Source organism: Balaenoptera ricei, chromosome 5 (genome assembly GCF_028023285.1).
Source record: "Balaenoptera ricei isolate mBalRic1 chromosome 5, mBalRic1.hap2, whole genome shotgun sequence".
NCBI lineage: Eukaryota > Metazoa > Chordata > Mammalia > Artiodactyla > Balaenopteridae > Balaenoptera > Balaenoptera ricei.
In genome coordinates this window covers 98,062,675-98,087,430 of record NC_082643.1, presented here as the reverse complement: position 1 = coordinate 98,087,430, position 24,756 = coordinate 98,062,675, and the positions used below count along the sequence as shown (strand labels likewise).

Below are 24,756 nucleotides of genomic sequence, written 5' to 3'. Positions count from 1 at the left end.
GATATGATAAAGAAAAAAGTCTTAAAAGCAATCAGGAAACAAAAAGATACACTATGCACAGGGGAGAACAGATAAGAGTGGCTACCAACTTTTCATATGAAGAAAATACAAACCAAAAATTTTTTTAAGTTGAACAGCATCTTTAAAGTGCTGAAAGAAAAAACAACTGTTAACCTAGAATTTATATCCAGCAAGATAACCTTCAAAAATGAAGGCAAAATAAAGACATTTTCAGACATATAAACACTGAGAGAATTTGCTGTGAGCAGACTGACACTACAAGAAACATTAAAGGAAGTTCTTCAGGCCAAAAGAAAATGATACCAGATGGGGCGCTTGAATATGCCAAAGGAATGAAGAGGGTAGCAATGGTAAATTAGAAAATATAAAAGACTTTAGTTTTCTCATTAAAAAATTCTCTCTAAGAGATAATTGACTATTTAAGGAAGTAGAAAAGCGATATAGAGTTTATAACATATGTAAAGTAAAACATATGACAGCAACTTCACAAAGGTTAGGAAAGGCTAAATAAAAATAGTGTGCTTCTGTAAGGTTTGTACAGTGAAGTATATATGTATTGCTTCTCCATACAAACCTTACAGCAACACAATATGTATGAAGTAACAGCATATTATTCGATGGCAGACAATGATAAAGTCTCATGTTATAAATCCTACAGCAACCCATGGCACACCATCCCCTCCCCAAAAGAAGGATATCGAACAAGTCACTAGTGGAGACAAAAAAGGGAATACCAAAAGCTATATATTCAAGTAATCAAAAATAAACAGAAAAACAGGCAAAAAGAAAAAAGATGTGACAAATAGAAAAAAAAACACAACTCAGCAATATGGTAGACTTAATGATAATTACACTGAATGTAAATGGTCTAAATGACCCTCAAAAGTCAGACTGCCAAGCTGAATAAAACAGAAAATCCAGCTATCCTATTTGGGTTGGCCAAAAAGTTCGTTCAGGTTTTCGTAACATCTTACGGATCCCGAACGAACTTTTTGGCCAATCCAATACAAACGCACTTTGACTAGAAAGACACAGGTAGGTTAAAAGTAAAGGAATGGATTAAAATAGACTGTAACACTAACCACAAAAATGATAGAATGTCCGTATTTTTATCAAAGTAGACTTCAGGACAAGGAATATTCCATAATGAGTAAGGGGCCAATTCATTGAGAAGACATAATAAGCCTAAATGTGTATGTACCTCATAAATAAGTTTGAATTTATCTAAAGCAAAAACTGACAGAACTAAAAGGGAAAATATAAAAACTGACAATTTAAATTTGAGATTTCAATACTCCTCTCTCAATAATCAACAGAACAAATAGAGAAAAAATTAGTAAGGAAATAAGATACTTGAACAACACTATCAACCAACTTAACCTAATTATCATTTATGAAACACTCCACTCAAGAGCAGCAGATCCATATTCTTTTCAAGGGCACCTGGACTCTTCATCAAGATAGACCATCCCTGGGCCATACAATAATATGAGCTAATTGAAAAGGAAAGAACAGAATCTGTTCTTTGATCACAAGAGAACTAAATTAGAAATCAGTAACAAAGAGATATCTGGAATGGTTCCAAATATTTGGAAATTAAGCAACCTATTTCTAAATAATGAAGAGTATTTTTGGAGTTGATAGAAATAAAAAGTTGAAAAGAATTAGACAAAATCATTCACATTCACATTAATACTGAAATTAGAAAGTAGAGGCCTAGAATGGTTTGGGGTGACTTATTTAAGGTTTGACAATGTGGCTGCTTCCCCAGCACAGCACTTCTTACACACAGACTTGACAGATGGTTTGAGTGCATGTCTTGTTCCTCCTTCCAGACTGTGAGCTCCCTGTAGGCATGGCTGATTCCTGTATCCCTGCATTGCTCAAAACACCAAGTATGCATTCAATGAATGATAAATAAACCATAAATGGATATTGGCAGGGTGAAGACCTGAAGGCTGCTCTCCAAGGCCCAGGGCAATGTTTATTCTGTTCTGCTACATAGACGGAGGGCAAAAGTTAGTGGCTTTGGAGTCAAGGCAGCCCTGACTCACACCCAATTCATGTGATACTCAAGTGACTTCATTTCCCAGGTTCCTCATCTGTGAAATGGGAAAACAACCCCTGCCTACAGGGCTGAGGTAAGAATTAAATCATGGAGTGGAGAGCTGTTGTTCCTTTTGGCTGCCCAGCCTCTGATCCTTCTCTGAATGTTTGGGAAATTCTCCATCTGATACATCAGAGCCATCCTTCCACCACAGAACCAGAAAATGTCAGACTTACCTTCCCAGGCTCCCTTGTGATGAGAGCATGGGCATGTGATTGAGGCATGGGACCAATCAGACACACCCACCCCGGATTTTGAATTGGAAGCCATGGATACGTACAAGCTGGAGTCATAAAGGATCTGGCAACTGAACTTCCCAGGGGCAGCAGGGGCAGCCATTCTACAGCAGCTCTGACTGACGGAACTTTCCGTGATGACAGAAATGTTCTAAGATATAATGTAGCTAATGTGTAGAAATCCCTCAACACTGTGCTATCCAATCTGGGAGCCACTAGCCACATATGGCAACTGAGCACTTGAAATGTGGCTAGTTCCACTGAGGAACTGAATTTAAAATATTATTTAATTGTAATTGATTTAAATGTAAATAATCACATGTGTCAAGAGGCTACCATATTGGACAGTGCAGTTCTGCAGGCAACATCCAGGGCCCAGTGTTGGTGGTGTCAGCTGTGTAAACAGAAGGTCTGGGCTCAGACGTGGCAGCAAGGGTGTCTTCATCACTGAGTAGCTTGCCAAGCCCAGTTCCCTGGTTTTCCAGAAAGCTTTTCATTATCCTTTACTAAATTCCTTTCTTACCTAAACCGCCCAGGGCAGGTTTGTGATGCTTGCCACCCAGAATCCTAAGTGATACAAATGGGGTGTAGAACGCAGCAGTGTCTAGAACAGCTCAGTGAGGACTCAATAAATCTTTCCACACTCTCCTAGGAATCAACATGGGCAAGTGCTAATTATAGGACGCGTACTCTGCTCTGTCTGTGAAGATTAAGTGGTAATATCATCTAATCCTACAGACAGGAAAGGCAGATAAACTGTCTGGGTGAACTCCAGCCCATCTCCTGTGGCGTCTTTTTCAGGTTAAGGTAGCATTCAGGATACACAACATACTTATACTCAAGGGCCCAAAGGAACAGAGTGCGCTTAACCCTAGAGGGGAAACCGGTATCTACTTTTAGTCCACGAACACCAGATCTGGGACCTCTTCAAGCTTTTACCTTCCTGTAGTCTGCATGGCCTAATTTATATAACTTACATCCTCAGTTTGTAGAAATGACCATAATTTTTAAAAAGAAAATAAAAAACCAGGAGGAAATGCAATTTAGTTCTACATGATTCATTTCCCAAATGGATCCATGCCCCTGATTAAAGCTGAAGTGCGATTTCTACACTCAGAGTCAGGCTTGGCTGACAAGTTACCAGGGCAACCTGTAGCTCTGGGAGAGCTACTGTCCCTCCCACTGATTGTGGCTCACAATGGAAAGCGGGTTCAGCTACGTGAGGATTGGATTTGTGCAACCAGTCACTGCTCATGGGGAGGAAAGTGCTTTCAATACAGCTGCCTCCCAATCTGTGCAGGGATGGGAAACCACAGGCTCTGGAGTCAGGCTGTCAGGTTTTAATGAAGCTGCACCACTCACTGTCTGTGTGAGTGGATACATAACATCTTTGAGCCTCAGTTTTCTCATCTCTGAAATGGGGACATGAACACTCATTTTGTAATCCTGTTGGGAGGATTAAATGTGTTCATAAGAGTAAAGTGCTTTATAAAGTATAGTGGACACTAAATAATATTATCACACATGATGTCATCTAATGCACATGGTAACTAATCACAGCCACCGTTTATCAAACTTTTGCTACATGTTGTGCACTAAGAGTTTACATATAAAACCATATTCAGGGGCTTCCCTGGTGGCACAGTGGTTAAGAATCCGCCAGCCGATGCAGGGGACACGGGTTCGAGCCCTGGTCCGGGAAGATCCCACATGCCACAGAGCAACTAAGCCCGTGAGCCACAATTACTGAGCCTGCACTCTAGAGCCTGTGGGCCATGACTACTGAAGCCCGTGCGCCTAGAGCCCGTGCTCCGCAACAAGAGAAGCCACCACAATGAGAGGCCCGTGCACCACAATGAAGAGTGGCCCCTGCTCACCGCAACTAGAGAAAGCCCGTGTGCAGCAATGAAGACCCAATGAAGCCAAAAGTAAATAAATAAATAAAAAATTTTTTAAACCACCATATTTAATTCACATAACAAGCCCCCAAAGTATTTATCCTTATTTTCAAAATCAGGTTTCAGAAAGATTAAGTGACCTATCCATGGTAGTAAAGCCAGTGAAAGAGTCAGGACTTGGACCCAGGACTAGACTTTCGTAAGTTCATTTATTTATCCAACACATATTTATTGAGTATCTACTACTCTTCACCACCACACATTGCATTCCTCAGTGATATATGATTATCTTTCAGTGAAAACTCATAGTGATAATGCAAGTTCTTAGATTAGAAAGAAGCCTTCTTATAATAATTAAAGCACCACCTATGCTCACAATAATACTGATTTACTTCACTCTTTTCCTAAAGCATTCATATACATATGTTATTTGCTTTCCTCAGCAAACACGAGGGATGATGCTTTGCATTCCTTCTCAGCAGGAAACGCCCCCTTTGGTGGGAAGTTGGAACAGTATTCAGAGGCTGAGAAACTTCTCTCCCACTGGTTAATTAATTACCTTCATCTACCTAGTGCCTCTTACGCCCCAGGCACTATGATCTGCTTTGTTTTTTCACGTGGATTACCTCATGCAATCCTCGCAGCTCCTCTGTGAGGTGCTATTATCACCATCTGTTTTATAAATGAGTAACTTGGGGCCCCGCAGAATTTCCCTGTGAGGAGCCCAGGTTAAATAACTTTCTGTGGTCACAGAGCTAGAGGGTGGCAGAGCTGGGATTTGAATCCAGGCAGTCTGCCAGGCCTGTGTGTTCACTTCATGTTATTTCTCTCTGTTTTTGCAGATTAGAGGATTTGAATTTCCCTAAGTTAAACACTCATATGACACAATTCCACCCCATGTCAACAACTCTAGGCCCTATTGTCTCACAGCCCTGGGGTGCCCTGTCTCCTCCTGAAGACTCTGAACTCCCTCTGATCAGAGAACTAGCTGAGATCTATATACAACAGGAGCTCAGTAAATGTTTGAGGAAGGAAAGAAGAAACAAAAGAGGAAAGGAGGGAGGTAGAGGCAAGGAAAAACAAATGGAACGGTTATCTCTGAAAGGGGATTTCACCTTCTGTAGCCTCTGCCTCTCAGCTTCCACTGATGAGCGAACTAATTGGATTTCCACCGTGTGCTTCTTCACCAGGTCTTCTAGGCGCTTCACCAGCTGGTCTTTGAGATGTTTCTTCTCCTCTTCTGTCTGATCTTTGATTTTACGAAGGTCTTCTTCATATTTTTGCTTCATATATTCTGTCTCAATACATGCCTCCTTCTTGGTCTATAAAAAGAAAAAGGGCTTGTAAAACTGCCAGGGTGGGGAGAGGAGCAGGAGATCACCATTTCTCTTTTATGTAACTTCTACAATGTTGATTACTGATTTCAAAGCATGTATCACAAGGTACAATAAAGTTTATAAAATCACATGTTTGATATCTGTAAGAGACTTCACTTTATCCACCATCAGAAAAGGGCTTTTTGGAGTAGTGTATCTATTGTCATAGGATCAGATATTCCAGCCCATACTATGGTGGTTTCTAAAAAATGCTTTGTTTGTTTTGACTGGGAACATAGAGCAGGAATCTTAAGCAAGCTTCCAGTTTCCCAGGAGCTAATGATAAGGAGTTGGGAGAATTCTGCTACATTCTCAGTCTCCTAGCTTGACATGCAGTGACATGCAGTTGGCAGGACGTTGGCTGGAACTTCACACCCACATATCCACCCCTGAAACTATGGGACCTGTTGCTTCCAAGTGGACCTGTCATGGTTTGGGGCTGGCCTCCATCTGAAGCTCATTCCAGCAGAGCCCCCTGTGACTGCTCCATCCCCAGGGCTGGGTCAGACAGTACCTGTATATCTGTGCCTCCTTTCGTGCACGGACACTCCTTGGGAAAGTTCTGATCCTGCTGAGGATGGAGACTGCAGGCTTCCAAATCATTCTCTTTCCCTAGGACTTCATTCTCTGAAACTCTCTCTGTCTTCATGTCATCTGCAAGTACAGTGTCAACATCATTGGGAATGCCCTTGGCCTTGGCCTCATGCCTGAGGCCTCTGCAGTTGGGTCGCCATTCTGCTATTCAACTGTTTTGCCCTTGACTCCCCTATGTAATCCCTGCTCCATGGCCTTCTGGCCTAAAGCATGGTCCAAGTGGTGATTGTCACCTTTGCCCAAGCAGCATCTTGAGTTCAAATAGTTGTCCGGCTCTCCCTTCTTAAACTAGTCATCTTCAAATTTTTTTGATTGTGCTTTCCACAGGTTAAAAAAAATTGAGGACGTTCCTGGATATATGTACATTCAAAGGATTTAAATAAAGAGATTTCAAGTATAAGACAAAAAATAAATATAGTTAGAATTGCTCAGTTTCTTCCCCTATGCCCTACTTCTGAGACCACTGCTGTAAACCCTCCATACCCTCTGGTTCCAACTCGGACTTTCCAGCCCGAGGTGATTTCTTCTTTCCCAGACACCTCACTCCCCTGCTGCCTGGGCCGCACCCATGAGAGCAAGGCATGCTGTGGGCTGTAAAGTAGCAGTCCCATAAGCTCCCTAGAGGCAGAGCCTATGTTTTGTGCCTTTGTTATATCTCCCAGTGTCAAGCTGATGACACTGTACACATTCAAGAACTTTCTGGTGAGGGAGCTCAGTGGAAAGCACTTTGGAGTCAGATAATCTAAGACTCAAACACCACCTCTATCACCAGCCAGTTGGCTGGCCTTGAGCTAGCCACGTAACTTTCTCAGCCTCATGTCTTCATCTGTGACATGGGATACTGACAATACCTAACTCACAAAATTATTGGGAACACCCAATAACATCACTGTGTGAATGATGATAGAGTATAAAGCGTTGTCTGAGTCTGGGGAAAAGCCAGAGCTGAGAAGTTCAGGCACTATGGTGGATCCAGTGGAGAACTTTCTGGGGGCCAGACATCCTTTTGCATCATGCCTTTTAAATACTCAACAGGCAGGACAGATCAAATAGCCCTGCCCTCCACTCTGCTCCCTCAACAGTCTCAAGGGTGCAAGCAGCGTCAGGCCAACCTTTGCTGTGTAAGGAAATAGTTCCGGGCATCTCACCGCTTTTCTGTGTCACATGACACTCCTGCAACATCAGCCTGTCTTTGGCAATAGCCAGCTTCTCCCCAAGTTTTCCTGCAGTGCTTTTCAACTCTGAATTCTCCTGTCGAGCCTCCTTGAGCTGCACATCCAGGTCCTAAACAGACAGAAAGGGTCTCATTTCTCTTGTTACAGTTCTGTGTCGAGACATCCTATGTACATCAGATCTGAAAAGTGGGTAAGTGCACAGCATATGCCTTTAATCTCTGGAATTCAGTGGCTCAGGGTTCATCAAATCACTACTCATCCTCTGATTGGCTGTGTGACTTTTGGCAAGTTATTTAACCTTTCTGTAGTGAGGATCAAATGAGATAAAGTGTCTGGGACAGAAAAAAAATGCTCAAGGAGTATGAAGGATACTAGCTGCTGTTACTTTTAGAGATGGGGCTCTGTGAGTCTGTGGGCCTCATGTAACTGACTTGTCAATGGTCTGGCTTTCCACAAATACGAAGCCCCAAGGATGTGTGGACAGCAAGTTGTTATGGAGTGAGTGGGGGCTTTAGAATTAGGCTGAACTGAGTTCAAACACTTTGTAGCTGTGTGCCCAGCTAGGCCCATCCTTAAGCTTCTCAATTTCAGTTTTATCTTCTCATCTCTAAATTGTAAGTCTCTCAGCTCTCAGAGGACAGGGATCAAGGCCGGCTCACCGTGTGTCTCCTGCCCACAGCCCCGGCCTGGCACATAGTAGGTGTTCCATACGTACTTGCTGAATGAACGCAGTTGAACTCCATGGAGGTAATAATGCTCGCTCTGGCCGAAGTCAAGGGCTTTGCGCAGCGCGTGACACACGGTAGGTGTTCGATACTAGGGGCCATGCTTAGTCTCCCATCTGGAAGGTAGGAAGAGTCCCTGCTTTACCTGGACGCGCTCCTTCAGCTTCTGGGCGTACTTCTTCAGGTCACTGATCTTGCGGCCTCTGTGCTCCAGATCCCCTTCTAGCTTCCGGACCTGGGCCTGCAGGGCCGCCTCCTGGGCCTGGAAGCTCTTCCGGAGGTCGGTCTCCTGCCCCTGCCACTGCCACAGGGCCTCGCTCACCGACCGCTGCATGGCCTGCCGGACCGCCTCGTTCTCCCGCTCGTACGCGGCCTGCAGCTCCTCAGCCTTCCGAGCATAGCCCTCGCTCAGCTGCTGGTTCTCCGCTCGCAGCCGCTCCGCTTCCAGCAGGACCTCCCGCATTTCGGGGCCGCAGGCCGGCTCGGCCGGGGGCTCGGGACCCTCCGGGGCGAGCCGGCCCCACCGGGGCGCCTGGTGGCCGCTCAGGTGCCGGAGCCTCTGCTCGTAGTCGGCCTTGAGCTCCAGCATCTCCCTGGAGAGGGTGAGCAGCCGCTCGGCGTGCTCGGCCTCCACCCTCAGCTCCCTCTCCTGGGTCTCCAGCCCGCACGCGGCCGACCGGGCCAGCGCCTCCTGCGTCAGCCGCTTCTGCAGCTCCAGGGCGCTCTCCAGGGCCTGGATGCGCTGCCTCAGGGCCTCCTCGCCCGCGCGGCCCTGCGCCTGCAGGAGCCTGGCCTCCGTCTCGGCCACCGCCTTGCGCAGCTCCTCCTGGTGGGCCTCACGCAGCGCCTCCATGCCCGCCTCGGCCTCGTCCTGGCGGGTGTTCAGGGCGTAGATCACCTGCGGGAGGATTCGCGGAGCCGGGTTAGCGGGAGGGGCGTGGGTGTGATCGAGGGGCCACGTGACCAGAGAGGGCCGTGACCCTGGCGGTGACGTAGGCTGATCCCCACGAGCTGCACCTGAGAAGAGGATTTGAGTGGAAGTGATTTATTAGAAACTGTGCCCAGGAGAAACCGGTAAGGAGTTCCATTGGGACCTCTGGGAAGCACCGTGGGAATCCAGTGAAGGGTCTGAAACAATCTGGGACGCAAACAGAGCTCCTCAGAACCAAACCAAAACAAAATACAACGAAACACTAGAAAATAGAATCCAGCAATGTAAGAAAAGGATTACACACCATGACCAAGTGGGATTTATCCCAAGAGTGCAAAGTTGATTTAACATCTTAGAATGGGATTGACATATATACACTACCATGTGTAAAATAGGTAGCTAGCGGGAACCTGCCGTATAGCACAGGGAGATCAGCTCTGTGCTCTGTGACGACCTACATGGGTGGGATGGGGGCGGGGGGCGGGCAGAGAAGGAGGGAGTCCAAGAGGGAGGGGATATAGGTATACATATAGCTGATTCACTTCACTGTACAGCAGAAACTAACACAACATTGTAAAGCAACTATGCCTCAATTAAAAAAAAAAAAAGAGAATAAACAGAAAACCGAAAATAGTAAAGAAAAACAAATCAATGTGACACACCACGTGAATAACATAAAGGACAAAACCCACAAGATTGTTTCAACAGACACAGGAAAGCATTTGACAAAATCCAATACCTCTTCATAACAAAAACACTGACCAAACTAGAAAGAGAAGGGAACTCCCTCAACCCAATAAAAGGCATCTATGAAAAACCCACAGCTAACATCGTACGTACTCCATGGTGAAAAACTGTTCTCCATAACTTCAGGGCTAGGTGCTGAATACACATTCAGAATCTCAGAAAATCCTCAAGGCAGCCCTGCAAAGTTGGTATTTTTCTCCCCATTCTAAGAATGAAACATTGAGTTGAGGTTCAGAGAAATTAAGCAACTTTTTCAAGGTCACAAGGGATAAGAAGATTCGAATAACCTGTGCTCACAGCATGGTACTGCACTGTATCTCACCGTCCCACTTGAACATTCATTCATTTACGCATTTACTGAATATCTCAGATGTGCCATGTTCTGTGCTGAGCACTAGGAATATGTGCTGATCAATAAGGCAACTGACGTTGCGACCTCAAAAATATTATAATTCGTCAGGAGAGTCTGACAAGAATATGGTCAGTTTCGATGCACTAAGCGCTACGAGAGGGATCAGCCCCACTTACTAGGGAAACAGAGAGGGAAGGTCTAGTAGAAAAGACGACTTCCCAGAAAAAGGGAGCCTTGTCTCCTCATCCTTGGGGGTGACCAGTTCCCTTTTACACGTCAACCTTCATGTGGGTAAGAACAATATGACTTCTGTGTGTTGTATCATAGCACTTGGTATGAAGTTGAGCACACGACCGGTTCATAATAAGTATCTATTACGGTACTGTTGCTGGTCATCAGAGATTCATGCTTTCTTTCCACAGAGTTGCTGCAGAGGAACAGCCACCAAGCAGAGACCACATTTCCTAGTCCCCTTGCATCTAGATGGGACCATATGACTAGTGATTGCCAATGGAATGTGGCCAGAGGTGGATGTGCGTCATCTCAGGGGCAACGCTGGGGTTAGGGTTAACGGGAGGGTTAAGAAGGAGGCATGTCCTTTCTGGTCTCTTTTTCCAACTGCAAACTTATTGTGGAGTGCAAGATGGAAGGTGCCTGGGTCCTCAGTGACTGAGTAGAAGGCCACCTGCCCACCAGGAGCACTGGCCTTGATCTCTACAGGAACAAGAAATAAACTATTGTGTTGAGCCTCTGAAGTCTTGATATTTATTTGTTACAACAGCTATGATCACCCTGGGAGAACTTACAGGACTCAGAATATAGTCATACTCAGGGCTATGATTAATTATAGAGAAAGGATACAAAGCAAAATCAGCAAGCAGAAAACAAGCTTGGCAGTGGTGGAGGTCAGCGGGGAGTCTGGAGGAAATGAGGTGAAAGCTTGCAAGAATCCTCCGCAAGTGGAGTCACACAGGACTTGCTTAATTTCCCCAGCAAGGGGGTGTGACAACACATGTGAAATACTGCCTACCAAAGGAGCTCATTGAAGACTTAGCAAGGTTTTTATTGGGGGCTAGTCGGGTAGACAACTTCTTCTCGCCATTACCAAAATTCCAGACTCCCAGAAGGAAAGTAAGTGCTCACATAAATCACGTTGTTTGCACAAACAGTTAAGGCCTGCTGAGATGTTCTTATTAGTGTGGGTGATGCGAACCCTCTGGAAATCCACGTTCCCAGATGCCAGCCAAGGGTCAACTTTGCAAGCAGACCATTCTAAGGATAAGCAGTCTCAGGTGTGCTATGTTAACTTTTCTGCAACCTGATACCCCAACTGATTAAAAAAAGATTGACTTTTATCTTCAGTGGAGTCAAGCTGTGCCAGATCAAATCTTAACATAAATGGGGTTTTCTCACGGTGAAGAACAAAACATCCTTGTAAAGTTTATTCCGTGAAATTTGACATTGGTTATTCCATTGAGGATAAAATAAATGAGTGATGGTGGTGGTGATCTTGGGAACTGGGGTTCCTACATTCACTATACCTGTACAACAGAAAACTTCGTTGGAGATCCAGTATATTCTGATGCCACTAAAGCACTTAATGAAGAAAGAACCCAAACATTGTACCCATTTGAGTGAGAACCATGTCGCCTGTATCAGGGTCTAAAGGACTTCACCTTTTTCCAGCATTCACTCATGTGAGTCTGCCCTGCCTGTGAAAATGCTCCCCATGGGCACACCCTTGAATTAACACAAGATCAGATTTCAGGCTGGAGGTAGCAGAGAGGGTCTCACAATGGGCTCAAGCCTCAAGGCACTTTGGCATGTACACTTTTATTCGTGGTGTCTTGCAATTAAAGTCCCCAAACAATCCCCACCAAAGACCTGCCCAAACTGTTCTCTTAGGCTGAGATCTGGTTACAGAACTTTTGGCTTTCTAGAGGTGCCAGACCCACCGTCTCCTGACCTTCCTTAGAAGGTTACTCCAAGGGTATGTAGACGTAACCTGGAAAGGATGATACGTTATTATTCATATCATATTTTAGTCACCATCCTTTTTTATACACATATACATTCATATGCACCATGATTTTTTTTAATTTCATAGATATCTTGGAGATTATGCCATTTCTGTATATAAAGAGATTCCTCATTTTTATTTTTGGCTGCTTCCTATGCCACATCATATGGATGTACTATAAATTATTTCTCCATTACCTGCTGATAGACATTAAGTTGTTTCTCTGTGGAAGATCATCAATATGTTTACTTCGGTGTTATTAAATAAAATTTTCCTTACTCTTTTTTTCCATCCCTGTTGGTAATCTTGAGGTCCGATTTTTGCTTATGAATGGAGCAAATGAAATTCCAGAGCTTCGTCTTAAAAAACTCATCTTCACAGTTAATATAGAATCTTAGGAAAGAGATGAAAGAGGTTTCTCCTCTCCCAGTCGTAGGTGGGGAGAGATGCCATTTTGCATCATAAAACTGATATGAAGAATTTGTACTAGAATTCTTCAGTTCAAAAGCATCAAACTCATTTCCCTGAACAACATGGAGATGTGTGTGAATGTTCACAACTGTGCCCATGGCAAGGGCACTCCTGGCACTACTCTGTTAGGTCATCTTGCCTATTCTCAAGTCAGTCTCATCTTTTTCCATTCTCTCCACTTCCTCATTCTCATAACCTTGATCTCTGAGCTTGCCCTCCTTCTTCCCCTAGCCCAATAGCCTCTTTTACCTTAATTTCTCTCCTTTAAAGCCACAACAAATCATTTCAACTACCTTCTTATTGACATCTTCAAATTACCTGCCCACCTCATCTTCAGCTTCACATCCTTCATATTATGAACACCAGGTCAACCCACCCACCTCAGCTCTTGTCAAATAATACTAACTGGTACTTAAGATTTCCAACCTCATCTGTGCTCTCCATGCAGATACCATTTAATTGAGTTGTTGTAGTTATTCCCTATTCTTTTCTTCTATAAGGGCTATTTCAATTTTCTACCATGTTTCTTAGGGCTACAACCCTAAATCCTGGCCCACTCCTACTCTCCTAGCATATAGTTATCTCCTGTTTTTTTTGAAGGAGTAATGATTAAGGGCTTGGACTCCAGAACCAGCCAAACTCAGCTGAAGTCCTAGCTTCACTGTCTCCTAGCTGGTGACCTGGCTCAGGTGATTCAACCTGTCTGGAGCTCAGTTTCCTAACAGTAAAATCGGATTAACAATAGCACCAGCCTCCTAGGGCTACGTTGAGGGCTACATGAGATATTGCATAGAGACACCAGATACCCAATAACTACATAATGAATATTACCTTCTGTCCAGAGAAGAGGACTTGGACTTTTAACTGCAGGCTGGGAAAAAGCCAGAGCATTTGGTCATTCTTGATATAGTGTTGGGGGCAGAAGCAGACTGGTGTGGTTAAAGACAGAATGGAGGGTGGGGAAGGGGAGATTAAGAACGTGTGCCGTTCTTCCCCAAAACCACTGGTGAAGGGAATAGGGATAGAGTAGGCAGATGACTAGATGGGCAAACAGGATCAAAGTAAGGTGGAGGGCACTAGAGAAAGGCAGATAAGAAGATTTAGTAGAAAGGAAAAGAAACAGAAGAAATGGTATAACTCAAGATAAATGAGTTTTACTTGGAACAATTGCGGGAAAGTATAAGGAATTTCACCTCCTATGTAAAGTGTCCTTTAGCTCCCTCCAGATAATAGAAACTTATCCCATTAATCTGTCCTCCAGTGCACTGTGAACCACTTGGTTGTTATGGCCCTTTCATATCATAGTATGGACATTTAGATGCTGGATGTCAAAGTAAAATGTGCGCTTCATAAGAATAGGGACCTCAGCCGATATATTCTTTAGTTCCCCCAAGCACTTAGCACAATGGCTGGCCTGATCCAGACTCTCAGTGTGTTTCCTGTTAGACTGAACGAGAACTTTGTAAGGGGTGGCAAGAGATTGAACGAATAGGATTCCAGAAGAGAGACCTGCAGGAGTAGAGGCCCTGAAGTGGGAACACACATGAAACAGACAAGCATAACACGTAAAAGACTAGGCTTTGGAGTCTACACTGCCTGAGTGCAGATCCTCTTTGCCGTTGTATGGATGCCATACAACATATGGATCCAGATGCTATCTGCTCTCTGGTTGACCTTGGGCATGCCATATAATCTCACTGGGCCTCAGTCTCCACATCTGTACAATGGGGAGAGTAAAGTTCCTGCTTTATGAGGTTACTGAAGGATTAAATGAGACAGTGCTATACGGCACATCACATAATGCCTGGCTCACCGTAAGCACCTATGGGAACTGGCTGTTGTCCACAGGGCACTTTAAGCCTGATGGAGATTTCTGTGGCAATGGCACTCCTCTTAGGGAAGGCAGTATAGTAGAACTGGTGGAGTAGGGGTCCTCTGGAGTGAGAGAGACCTAGATTTAACTTCCTGGTAACAGAGATTGCTGGTGCACCCAATATCTCTTTCTCTCCTTTGTCCTTAGAAATAGAACCTTAACTTTTCTGTGGGCACGCTGCCACATTCCTCAGCCTCCCTTCTAACTTGGAGCAGCTAAGTGACCAAGTTTTGCCTAGTTGGATATAAGCAGATGTGTCATTATTTCTTCTGGGATGAATCTTTTATTTTCGAGCGTTCATCTTGAACCATGAAGGGGATGCCACAGGCTAAAGTTGGCAGAACAATAAGATAAGAGGAGCCAGGGTCTCTGGCACAGTGGAAGACCATGCCAGCCCTGCAGTGATTCCAACAGGATTGCACTGGGTTTTCTGTCATTCACAGGCAAACTAGTTCTGTTTGATACATATACTTCTCAACTCTGATCTTTTAAAAATTGCTTAAGTTATTTCACTTCTTGAAGCCTCAGTTTCTTGCCTGTAAAAGAGAAATAACCCAGACCTGGTTTTTTTGAGGATCAAATAGGATTACATCTTTTAGTTGTTGGCACATAGTAGGTACTTATTAAATGTTTTTTTCTTCTCTCTTCTCACACTATGCCCTCAAAAAGGAACGTCCCTTGTTTTTTAGAGACACAATCTGTTCCACCTCCCCGCCCTACCCCACCCTCAGAGTCTGAAATTGAGCAGATTTTGAGCATACCCACCCTTCTCCTGGGCCTGATGCCGCGCAGGTCACTTGGCAACCTTTCCCCTGCCACCTGCTTGATTTCCTTCAGTCACCACCTACTCAACTGAAACTTCAAAGTGACGGGCCCAAGCCTTATTTGTGAATCTTCTCCCTCAGGAGGAGGCCAACTTCAGAACCCATCAAGGGACATGAATAATTCAGGAGCCAAGAGAAATACTGAGCAAGTTGCAATGTCTTCCCAAGGGTTTTAGAAATTCACTGCTAATGGTGTGAGTTCAAAGAAAATTTCTGCAGCGGGCCTGTTAAGGTCTTAGAGGTTGAGTATTGTAGGTTTAACAGAGCTATAATTAATGGTTTCTGAGCATCGGATCCTAAGGAAAGTTTCCATTGAGTCTGGCAGCATGAGTCAGAAGTGAAATGGAAAAGGAAAACAGGAAATAATATTTATTGAGTGCCCAGAGTATAACCTTCTCTGGGCCAGGTGATATACATATTATTTATAAATAAATCTAACAATAAATAAATCTAACAATTTTACAAAGTGGACGTTCTCATGCTTCTTCCTGTTTTACATTGGGTGGGGTTAATTTAACATCTAGGAGTGATAGAGCATGGTGTTTAAAAGGAGGCTTTGGATCCTGCTGGACCTGGGTTCACATTGTAGATCCACCTCTCTCTAGCTTGAGGGAGTTATTTAACCTCTCTGATTCTCTGTCACCTCATCTATAACATGGGGAGAGCAATGCCTACCTCATAGATTTGTTTGGAGATTAAAATGACATACAGAACCTAAAACCCATAGCAGCATTCCTAGCACAGAGTAAACACTCAAGAAATTCTGACTGCTATTATTTTTACTATTATTGCCAAAAGACAATGTTAAAAATAAATAATAAAATAAATAAAATAATGTTAAAAAGTGCAGATGCTGGGATTGAAACCCAAATCCTTTTGGATCCAAAAATTAAAAGAAATAGAACAATTAGCTTGTTTAGGAAAAACCTGGTGATATTCTTTCATTCAATATTTTTATAGCATCTTCTACGCACTCGGCATGGTGCTAGGCACTAGAAAAACAGAACAAATAAGATCATTCTGTTGAGGGGCTTATAGGTTAGCAGAACGTGGTAGATTGTCCTGTTTTTCCTTTTTTTTTTTTTCCTTCCTTGCTATGGCCCTTCCAGTCTGTGGACAGCATTTACATTTCTTTCCTTTTGGGCTTGCCTGTAACTTGCTTTGGCCAATGGAATGAGAGTGAACTTGTTGCAAACAGAGGCTTTAAGTGTGTTTATGTGTTTTGGCTTGCTCTGCTTCTAGAAGAGTACATTTAGGGTAGCCATGAGTTCCAAAATGAGAGACACGTAGAACAGGCTGGACCCCAACCCAAAGGCTGGAGTTAGCTTGGCTCAGCCAAGCCCAGCAGAGAGCAGCTGTACAGCAGCCAACCTAAGCAGGAGATAAAGCACTGCTCTTGTAGGCTGCTGAGATTTTTAGGGTTGTTTGTTACACAGCATTATCGCAAGAAAACCTGACTAACACATGAAAAGCGAGAGAGACAAGTAAGCCAATTAGTACATTTAGTGGTGTTTGAGGTGCTTTGCTAGAAATCTGCTAGAGAAAGGCACACGGGTCACAGGGAAGGATCACATTGCTCCAGTAATTCTCCCCCTTCCTTCCTGCATCATCATTAATGGATCACTCCCATTGACATATAAGTGTATTATAATTTTTATCATTAACAAAAATCTTTCTTTTGATCCCACATCCCCCACTTTTCTGCATGTCTTTATAGCAAACTCCTCAAATACTTTGTTTATACCCATTGTCACTAATTCCTCACCTCCACTTCTCTCCTGAACCCTCTCCAATCAGGCTTTCAACCTCACTAATTCACCAAAACAACAGTCAATGTTTCACTAATGACCTCCAAGTTGCTAAAGCAACAGAAAATTCTCAATCTTTTTGTTTAACTTTTCAGCAGCATTTGACATAAGAAATCACTTCCTTCTCCTCGAAACTTTGTCTTCACTTGGCTTCACTCCTACTGACCACTGACCACTCCTTCTCATCTGATTGGCTAGTTCTTCCTCATCTCTCATCCTTCAAATAGGAGGGCCTCAGAACTTGGGCCTCAGACTTTCTCATCTCTACAAACACTTTCTTGGGATCTCATTCAATTTCATGATTTTATGTATGCTTTTTTTTGCTAATGACTGTCAAATTTATGTGTCCAGGCTGGACCTGTCACCTGAATGTCAGATTCATGTCCTGTTGCTTACCAATATCTCCTCTATCTAACATGCACCTCAAATTTAATTCTGGGGATTTTTCCTTCAAAACCTGCTCTTCCCACATTATTCCCCATCTTGCTCCATAGCAATCCCCTTCTTCCAGCTGCTTACGTCAAATTTTGGAGTCTATCAATAAATATGTGAAAAGATGCTGAACATCACCAATTATTTGGGAAATGCAAATCAAAACTGCAATGAGAATCACTTTGTTGTACACCTGAAACTAACACAACATTGTTAATCAACTACACTCCAATATAAAATTTAAATTTTTTAAAAATTAAAAAAAAACTGCAATGAGATACCACTTCATGCCCATTAGGATGATGATCATCAAAAAACAAAAAATAAGTGTTGATGAGGATGTGGAGAAATTGCAACCCTTGTGCACTGCTAGTGGGAATGTAAAATGGTTCAGCTGCTATGGAAAATGGTATGGTGGCTCCTCAGAAAATTAAACAGAGAATTACCATGTGATCCAGCAATTCCATTTCTGGAATTTCAATTCCAAAATAATTGAAAGTAGGAACTTGAATAGATATTTGTACACCCATGTTCACAGCATTATTTACACTCGCCAAAAGGCAGAAACAACCCGTGTCCATTGATAGATAAATGGATAAACAAAATGTGGTATATAACTACAATGATATATTACTCAGCCTTAAAAAGAAAAAAATTCTGACACATGCAACAACATGGATGAACCTTGAAGATCTTAAGCTAAGTGAAATAAGCCAGTCACAAATGGACAAATGTGGTGTATGATTCCACTTATATGAGGTGCCTAGAGTAGCAAAATTCACAGAGATAGAAAGTAGAATGGTGGTTGCCAGGGGCTGGGGGGAGGGGGTTCTGGGGAGTTAGTGTTTCATGAGTAGAGAGTTTTAGTTTGGGAAGATGAAAAAGTTCTAGAGACAGATGGTGGTGACAGTTGCACAACAGTGTGAATGTACTTAATGTCACTGACCTGTACAGTTAAAAATGGTAAATTTTATGTCATTTATATTTTATCACATTAAAAAAAAAGTTAAAAAAAGTTTAGAGCCGTCTCTGCCTCAAGTCTGTCTCTGACATCCTAAATCCACTCCATCAGCCAATCCTGAATCTCGCCCCTTCTCACCATCCCATCCTGCCCTTAATCTGAGTCATGAGCACCTCTCACTTGGACCATTACAATGGCCTCAACCATTGTTTCTACCTTGCCATCTAAAGTCTGTTAAAAGTCAGTCAAATCATGTCTCCCCACTGCTCAAAACCTTCTGATGACTAACCACGCAGAAAATGTCAGAGCCTACAGCAACCAAAAGGGGGTTACATGTTCTGGCTCCCCTTTCTGAGCTCACGTCATCCTCTTCTCTTTCTCACTCCCTCCACTCCAACCACACGGACATCCTTGCCATGCCTCAATCATGCCAAGCACACTCACTCTCTCACTGCATCTCCATGTATATTGTTGCCTCTTCTGGGAGGACCATTCTCCTTTGGGTTTCTACTCATTTGCCACCTTATCAGTGAGACCTGCGCTGATTACCCCCCAAATCATTGCTCTCCCCATACCTTTTCCTGCTTTATTTTTCTCCACTTCACCTTTATCTGACATATCATATATTTTACATGTTGTTTTTTTTTTCAATTTGCTTATTGGTTTTCCTCTCTAGAGTATGAGTTATATGCAGGTAGGTTCTTTGGTCTGTTGCGTGCACTACTAGATCCCAGAACAGTGCCTGACGTGTGCAAAGGACTCTGTAAATATTTGTTGAATGAATGAAAAATCTCTTTATCCAAGCAGAGAGGCATCAGAGTGCAGAGGATACTTGAATTGGGTTTGAAAAGATGAGCAAATGTCATCCAGGTGAAGAGAAAGGGGAAGAAAATACAGGTAGGGGGAGTGTCAGGAGCAAGAAGTAGCACAAAGGCATGAAATAGGGGGGACTGGGGAGGGGGACATGCAAGGAAAGTCCTCCAGGCCAGAGCCTGGTGAGGGGCATTGGCAAGACGGGGAGGACAGCATGACCCAGTGCTGGACAGGTGGGCAGGGGTCAGACACTCAAGGGTCCAGCATCCATGTTAAGGAGTTTAGACTTTATCCTGTTTACATAGCACATGGTGATCATGCAGACTCCCATACCTTGCCCTGAGATCCTGATGTAGGTCCTGGCCTCTCCCTGGGGCAGGGAGAGGCCAGGACCTATATTTTTAACACTTGGCTGCCCAGGGCTTCAGACTCTAAAAGCAAATGGGTGCATACTTTGAGGAACTGTGGCTTCTGTGCCATGCAGGAAGCTTTTCTTACAAGATTCTACCTCTCTGAAATTACAGGGAATAAAACTCTCCATAATGTTTAATTTTACATGTCAACTTGACTGGGCCACAAGGGGCCCAGATATCTGGTTAACATTATTCTGGGTGTGTCTGTGTTTCTGGATGACATTAACATTTGAATCTGTCAACTGAGTAAGGCAGATTACCCTCCCCAGTGTGGGTGGGCCTCATCCAATATCCAGTGGAGGTCTGGATAGAACAAAAGCCTGGGTCAGGGAGAATTCACTCTCTGACAGCTTGAGATGGGATGTCAGTCTTCTCTTGCCCTCAGGTTAGGATTTACACCATTGGTTCTCCTGGTTCTCAGGCCTTTAGACTGAGACTGGAATTTGCACCACCAGCTTCCATGGGTCTCCAACTTGCAGATGGTATACTGTGGGACCTTTCTGCTCCATAGTCACATGAGACACTTCCTCATAAGGCATCTCTTTCTACATATATATCCTATTGGCCCTGTCCCTCTGGAGAATCTTGACTAAGACATTGTCCATTTCATAAGTTTGGGGACCACTGCCCTGACTTCAGTGTGGAGTCCAGATGCGATGGGGCAGGGAGAAAACTGTGGGAGGCAAGGGGATGAGATCGGGGTGAGCTGTAATCAGGGCAGGGGAAATGGGAAGGGGTGTGGGTTCAAGAGCTGCCAATTAGCAAGAGGGGCAGGGCCAGTGACCCACTAGGTATGGGGTGGGGAGAGGGAAGAGTCCAGCGGTTTCTCCAGCTGGCATGACTGGAGCGGGGCGGGGGGTGTCCGTGCCACCCCACCTCAGAAGCATAGCATCCTGGGATGCCAGAACATGGATAGGCCAAGGTCACTGCTTGACTCATGTCCCTGCACATGAGGCAGCTCCAACTCTCCTGGCACCAAGTCAGAACAGAGGACTAGCTAAACCTTAAGAAGGAAGTCCTGAATTTGGGTGCTGAAACTCCTGGGAAGAGCAGAGGTCATGTGATTGCTGTTCCTTTCTTTATGGAAATGGGTTAAAACAGGTCCCAAACAAGGCTGGGCTCCTGCAAGCAAATGGGCTTGGAATGGAGGCCAAGACACTCATTTTTTAAAAAAAAATCTCATCATTACCCATCAGACAGCCATTGCTAGGCACCTAGCTGCACATGGCACTGAGCTGTGAGGCATAAGCTTCTGAGTAATTGAAGCTCAACTGTCTCCCAAACTTGTTTAGACTGAGACTTAGCTGAAAGGTAAGGGCAGTCTCTTCAGAAGGCTCTTACTGAGAGCCCCTCCTCTCACTGGTGGAGGCCAACACTCCCAGATACAGGCCCGCCTGCCTTCCAGGGAGTTTCACCCCCTGCATAAGATGAGTGGATATATGTATATGTATAACTGATTCACTTTGCTGTACATCTGAAACTAACACAACATTGTAAATCAACTATACTCCAATAAAAAATTTTTTAAAAAGCTTTAAAAAAAACCCAAAACCAAAAAACAAAAACAAACAAAAAAAGATGAGGGACCACCTTTTGAAGCTCCAATGACTTGTTTACAGCTTCTTGGAACACAAAGACTAGGGCTAGCTCCCTTGGTTAGCCAACCTGGTCAATATTTATGCATATGTGTTGCAATACTTCCTCTGTGAACAAAATCAATACAAAAAATTCTTTAAAAAAACAATGCAAAGAAATCTTAATACCTCTCACAGGAAATACTTTAACAGAGAAGTACTCCAAGTAGGAGCATCAAAATCTATAACTACAGATACAAACAAAATTATGTGAACTTAATAGCAGAAAAAGAAGATCTTCAAGCTTACCTGCTTAGATTACGTATTATAAATTTAAATTCTGACAGCGGGCTTTCTGTGCATATCTATATGGACACGCATATCCATTTGTTCCATATAAATGATACCACACTGAGTGCTAACGTTATTTTTACACAGCACTTTACAGTTTACAAAGCAACTTTACGAGGTAAACCCCACAGCATGAAAGATAGATATACTGAATGCCATTCTAAAGGAATTCTTATTTTCTCCACTGTTCTCTGTGTTTCGGGGTGGGGGGGGAAAATCTCTTTAAACATTTTCCTGTCCATTTATTGTACCGTCTACATAATCCTCAGATAAACATGTTTATGTGTTTATGTTTCAAGTGACATATTCTTGTCCAAACACCTTAACAAAACCCAAAGATCTGTTTATTATACGTGGGTAACCTTTGCATATTGTCCTCCCAGCCATGGCTGAGTTTCTGTGCTCTGGCATCACGTGGCTTTGAGTACAGCAATAAGAAGTTTTACTCGCAATTTACGGATGATGGGTACATGTTGCTCCCTTAAACTGCACACCAGAAACAGAAGGGCCACACCGGGTCAAGTTCATAGACCAGACCATCTTTTGTCTCTGACTTGAGCTACCGGGAGTATTTGTGGGAGAACAGAGCCCTTGCCAGCCCACCATGTAAGGGACCTCACAACGTCAGGAGTAGATTACTTTAAGTTAAAATAAAAAGGATGTAAGAGTGAAGATGCATGTTCAATTGCATGTTCCAATTTTGTTCAATTACATGTTCCAATTTTGTTTTAAAATCATACACACACATCAACAAAGAAAAAGGTCAAGAATGTATCAAAAACATGACCAAGGTTATCTCTGGATGGTAATAATGAAAGGTATCAATTTTTCTCCTTTTTTTAAACTTTTGCGCATTCCCAATTTTTCTATATGAGTGTGCACTTCAATTATAATCAGAAAAAAATCTTTGTTTTTTGTTTTTTTTAAGGATAGGGATATACCATCAAACTCTTCCCCATCAGTTAATCCACAAATGTCTAAACCTGAGACACAAGCCCTGGAAGGAGAAACGTCTGACAAGGAAGAGGCAAATGCTGAGGCCTCCCTCCTGGGGATCTGGCTTTGGTGGCACTGCCTCCTCCCGGCTGGCTGGTCTATTCTGCTCTAAGCAGCTCAGGTGTGATAAATGTGTTGTCTTTTCCATTAAGGACCTTCGTTCCGTGGGGGAGGAGTTTAAGGTAGTCTTGTTGCTGCTGTGGGTGTAACGAGGTGTGCAAGGTGCTGCCTGAAGCTTTGATACAGGAGACAGGGAGTGCAGGCCACAGGCCACGTTGGGCGCAGCCACTCCCTGCTTTCAGAAATAAGCTCTTGAACTCAACCTCGAATAAACTTCTCCTGGGAATGAACGTGTGACAACAATAGTAAGAGCATTTGTTTTTCATAGAGTTGAGGGCATGCCTGCTCTCTGTACTTCCTAAAAATTTCTGGAAATCATTTCTTCCAAACCACCTTCCTTGTGATTACTCTACTTTAGGGGTCCTTCATCCCTTGCCTCACTAGAGTGTTCCATTTACAGGGGCCCAAGGTCATTGCTATGGTTGTTACTATTACCATCATAGAAGAGGTCCAGGGTGAGCAGCTTGTGCTTAGGTTGGGGATGAACTGGAAGATGTATATATCACTTCTCTCAGCACCCATAGGCCTACCCTTAATCTCAGAGCCAAAAGGGAGTCAGGGAGATGCAGTCTCTGGCTGGGCTGCCATGTGCCTAGCTAGAATATAGATAGTTCTATTACTAACAGGAAAAAAGAGAGACGGGCTGTTTCCCCTGTGCCAGTACCTTAGAAAGTTACAATCTTGCCTTTTACCAAATCTATACCAGCTATGTTATATACAAATGAGGATGTGGAGACTCAGAGATTTTAAGCAATTTTGCCAATATCCTTCATCCCATTAGGGCAGAATGGAAACTAGAGCTTGCCTCCTGATTTTCAGTCCAATGTTCTTTTTCTCTAAATTGAGTCTTCGGTTTAAACTGAAAAGGTTACCATAGAATTTCTAAGCTGTGCCAGATAAATACAATGACCTTTAAAAATGATACCAGATTGTGACATTGCTCAAATGTTGAACAGAGATTCAAAAGGAGCCAGTAAAATGTCAAAAAGAAAGATGACTATATTCGTAGAATTTTAAGATTATAAGCAAGATACCACAAAGACCATCTTTTTCATTTCATAAATAAGGCAACTTTGGCCCCAGGAGTCTACTGATTTCTACACCGTCACACAGCTTTTGTGGAAGAGCCACAGTGGGGCCTTTATCTCTTGATTTTCAGTGTTCCTTTCACTGAATCTCAAAGTCCCTAATGAGAGAGATAATGGGTCTCAGAAGAGCCTAAAGTTGGAACCCATGAGACTCCCAGGAAGCCCCACTTCTATCTCCTCAGGTGTTATCTACAGAATTTGTTACTCTCTTATCTGACTCATATTCAGCTTCAATTCAACAACCTCCATTTATAGAAGCCCTTCCCTTCATCAATCACTGCGCTGGGGTGGAGGGATGTGAAGATACAGAAGCCATGGTCCCTGCCCCAGGAAATTCACAATTTAGTAACAAATATGTAAAACAACCATGAAGTGATGCAAGATGACATGATGGCAGGATACAGAGTGGTGACTACTTTATTTTCCCAGAAAATGTAATATCCCACCTACCATCTGTGAAAGACTCTCACCCCTGGGCAAAGGGACGAGTAGGTATCCTTGGCTGGCTATTGATAGAACCCCATCCTTCTGACCAAGTAACTGGCACAAGCAGGGTGTGGGATCCAAGCCAGGCCAAGCAGGGTCCTTCCTAGGATTTTATTCAATTGAGGTAGGAGAGAATCTCTCTTGCCTGTCAGGTCTGAGGGTTGGAAGGATGTTAATTCAGAGTGACCAATGGCCTTGTTCTCCATCACATGGAAAAAGCCAATTATTGGAAAAGAATGACTCTGCCACACAGACAAATGAAGAGATAGTAGGAGAAAGAGCTAAAGGTACCTGTCTAACAGCAACAAATATCTAGGTCCTTGTATCATAATCATCATCATCATCAACATCATTAGAATTAACA

At 43.5% G+C, this 24,756-nt stretch overlaps 1 protein-coding gene across 1 annotated transcript in view; it reads right to left on the bottom strand.

The window, feature by feature from the left end:
* The window catches only part of FAM184B (family with sequence similarity 184 member B), a 127,248-nt gene that overhangs the window by 63,853 nt on the left and 38,639 nt on the right, over positions 1-24,756 (bottom strand). The window contains exons 2-5 of the mRNA XM_059923288.1: positions 8,278-9,030; positions 7,381-7,516; positions 6,153-6,292; positions 5,378-5,584 (exon numbers count right to left, since the gene is read on the bottom strand). Of these exons, the coding sequence (XP_059779271.1) occupies positions 5,378-5,584; positions 6,153-6,292; positions 7,381-7,516; positions 8,278-9,030 (1,236 nt within the window). The remainder of the gene's footprint in view (positions 1-5,377; positions 5,585-6,152; positions 6,293-7,380; positions 7,517-8,277; positions 9,031-24,756) is intronic.